The sequence below is a fragment of the Pterocles gutturalis genome, unplaced genomic scaffold (assembly GCF_000699245.1).
Source record: "Pterocles gutturalis isolate BGI_N339 unplaced genomic scaffold, ASM69924v1 scaffold12517, whole genome shotgun sequence".
Taxonomy (NCBI): domain Eukaryota; kingdom Metazoa; phylum Chordata; class Aves; order Pterocliformes; family Pteroclidae; genus Pterocles; species Pterocles gutturalis.
Genome location: NW_010108050.1, coordinates 1,870 through 4,823, shown reverse-complemented (window position 1 = coordinate 4,823; position 2,954 = coordinate 1,870). Strand labels below are relative to the sequence as shown.

The 2,954-nt window shown below is 52.8% G+C and overlaps 1 protein-coding gene across 1 annotated transcript; it reads left to right on the top strand.

Annotated features, from left to right (window-relative positions):
• The first annotated feature begins 960 nt into the window (after positions 1-960).
• LOC104458525 (olfactory receptor 14J1-like) lies at positions 961-1,893 on the top strand. Its single transcript, XM_010072492.1, is given in 3 exon segments — positions 961-1,262; positions 1,264-1,733; positions 1,736-1,893. Coding segments are annotated over 3 exon segments (930 nt in total).
• Positions 1,894-2,954: the final 1,061 nt, after the last annotated feature.

Genomic DNA, 2,954 nt, shown 5'->3' with positions numbered 1-2,954 from the left:
ATTCTGTGATTCTGTGATTCTGTGGTTGGCTGGGTGGGCAGTGGGAGATGGGAATGTCTTTCTCCTTTCTGGTGAAGGCACAGAGACACCAGTTCTCAATTGCAGTTTTCTGAGCTGCTGCACACACTGAAATGTCTCTGGGCAGTGCCCAGGTGCCAGGAGGGGTCTGCAGGGCAGAGCTGAGCACAAAGCAGGTGGGATGGGGTCTGTGGGCATGGAAGGGACATGGGGATAGAGAAACAGCTGCTGGAAGGAATAGCTCCAGGTAGCAGAGACTTGGGCAGGGAGTGAGCAGGAGTGCTGCGGGAAACCCCATGGGAGGGGATTCAGGCACCTCCCTGCCATTGCCTGCACTGCGTGCACCTTCCCGGGAGCAAGGCCCTGCTCTCCTCTCCCACCCAGCAATGCCTTGGGATGGCCATGGGTCCAGGGAGTGAGTCCCATCTTTGGCAGCTGGAGCTCCAGTCTAAGAGAAGCTCATGTGTCCTACACTTAACACAACAAACCAGACAAAAGCAACTGCCCTGCAGTGCCACTGTCTGTGAGGTGGAGAGCAAGGCAGGGTAAGGAGAAGGTTTCACAACATGCCCACTTACCTTTCTCTTCTTGCTTGTTTTCCTGGCACATCGCAGTTTTCTTCCCTGTTTCCCCACATTTTGTGGTGCTCTTGCTCTCTGGGGTTTGGAGTGGATCATGGCAGCATCTGTTGTGACACCAGCTCTGAGGGTCCTGCCCTGGAGCTGTCTTGAGGGTCCTGCCCTGGAGCTGTCTTGATGGGAACGAGGTGCCCAAGCTGTGAGACACCATGTGATTCAGCTGGTTGGGGTGAGAAATTATCTGAAACATTTCTCATTCAGCTCAGGGAGAGGCATTGCTATGAGAAATGACATGGGGTTTTGCTCTCCCTGACTGTCATTGTGTTTTTCTTTTTGGACAGGTCCCCATGCCTAAAGGGAACAAATGTCCAACACCAGCTCCATCACCCAGTTCCTCCTCCTGGCATTCACAGACACGCGGGAGCTGCAGCTCTTGCACTTCTGGCTCTTCCTGGGCATCTACCTGGCTGCCCTCCTGGGCAACGGCCTCATCATCACCGCCATAGCCTGCGACCACCGCCTGCACACCCCCATGTACTTCTTCGTCCTCAACATCTCCATCCTTGACCTGGGCTCCATCTCCACCACTGTCCCCAAAGCCATGGACAATTCCTTCTGAGACACCAGAGACACCTCCTACTCAGGATGTGCTGCACAGGTCTTTTTTGCTTTCTTTGTTCTCAGCAGAATATTCTCTCCTCACCGTCATGGCCTATGACCGCTACGTTGCCATCTGCAAACCCCTGCACTACAGGACCCTCCTGGGCAGCAGAGCTTGTGTCCACATGGCAGCAGCTGCCTGGGGCAGTGGGTTTCTCAATGCTCTCCTGCACACGGCCAATACATTTTCACTGCCTCTCTGCAAGGGCAATTCCCTGGACCAGTTCTTCTGTGAAATCCCCCAGATCCTCAAGCTCTCCTGCTCATGGACCTATCTCAGGGAAGTTGGGCTACTTGTGGTTAGTGCCTGTTTAGCATTTGGATGTTTTGTTTTTGTTGTGGTGTCCTATGTGCAGATCTTCAGGGCCGTGCTGAGGATCCCCTCTGAGCAGGGACGGCACAAAGCCTTTTCCACGTGCCTCCCTCACCTGGCCGTGGTCTCCCTGTTTGTCAGCACTGGCACATTTGCCCATCTGAAGACCCCTCTATGCCCTCCCCATCCCTGGATCTGGTGGTGTCATTTCTGTACTCATTGGTGACTCCAGCAGCGAACCCCCTCATCTACAGCATGAGGAACCAGGAGCTCAAAGATGCACTGAAGAAACTGATTCAATGAGTAGTTGTTCAGCAGCAATAAACCCTTCATGCATCTTTTCGAAAATTATTTCCAACATGTCTGGGGAATCTCCTGTGCTTTAGGTTTTTTCTCTGTGATAATCATATTTACCCAGGAATGTCTGCATCCCCTCCACTTCCCCAGAGGCATGACGCCAGCCTGTCTGACTCAGAGCTCTTTGCACATGTGTCTGGCAGGATGGCACAGCTGGCCTCCCGTGTCACATCTTTGTAATAAAACGGGGTTTCCTCAGTGCTGGTGTCTGGAGGTTGGGCTCTTCTTACAAAGCTGAGGTCAGGAACGGGATGGGGCTGTGCTGCTGTACTGGGGTTCTCCATGGGCTGAGAGGAGGAGGACATGGGGCAATGTGTCAGGGAATGGGGCTGGAGTGAGCAGTCACTGGTGGCCTCGCTCATGGGCCACGTCCAGCACTGGCCGCTCCCCACAGGTTCATGGGTGAGTTTTGCTGCATGGCCATTGCCCTCCTCCTGCTGGGCTCAGTGCCTGCACGGGGGAATGGCCAGCCCTGCTCGACCTTGCTCACTGTCCAGACCCTGGAAGAGCCCAGAGCAGGGGTGTCTCTGACACCCCATATGAGATGACATGATTATGACAGAATCATTCAGAAAATGAAAAAAAAAAAAATGAAGCAACAAAGAAAATATAGAAACAATTTAAAGGGAAGGAAATGTTCTGCTTCTGTGGTGGGTTGACCCTGGCTGGAGGTTAGGTGCCCACCAAGCTGCTCTATCACTCCTCCTCCTCACCTGGACAGGGGGAGAAAAATGCGTCAAAAGGCTCATGGGTCGAGATAAGGACTGGGAGACCACTCACCAGTTACCATCACCAGCAAAACAGGCTCCAATTTCATTTAATTCATTATGAATCAAATCACAGCAGAGTAATTACAAATAAAACCAAATCATAAAACACCTTCCCCCCACACCTTCTTTCTTCCCGGGCTCAACTTTCCTCCTGATTTCTCTGTGTCTTTCCCTGCAAAACCACAGGGGGATGGGGAACGGGTGTTGTGGTCAGTCCATCACACATTGTCTCTGCTGCTCCTTCCTCCTCAGGGTGAG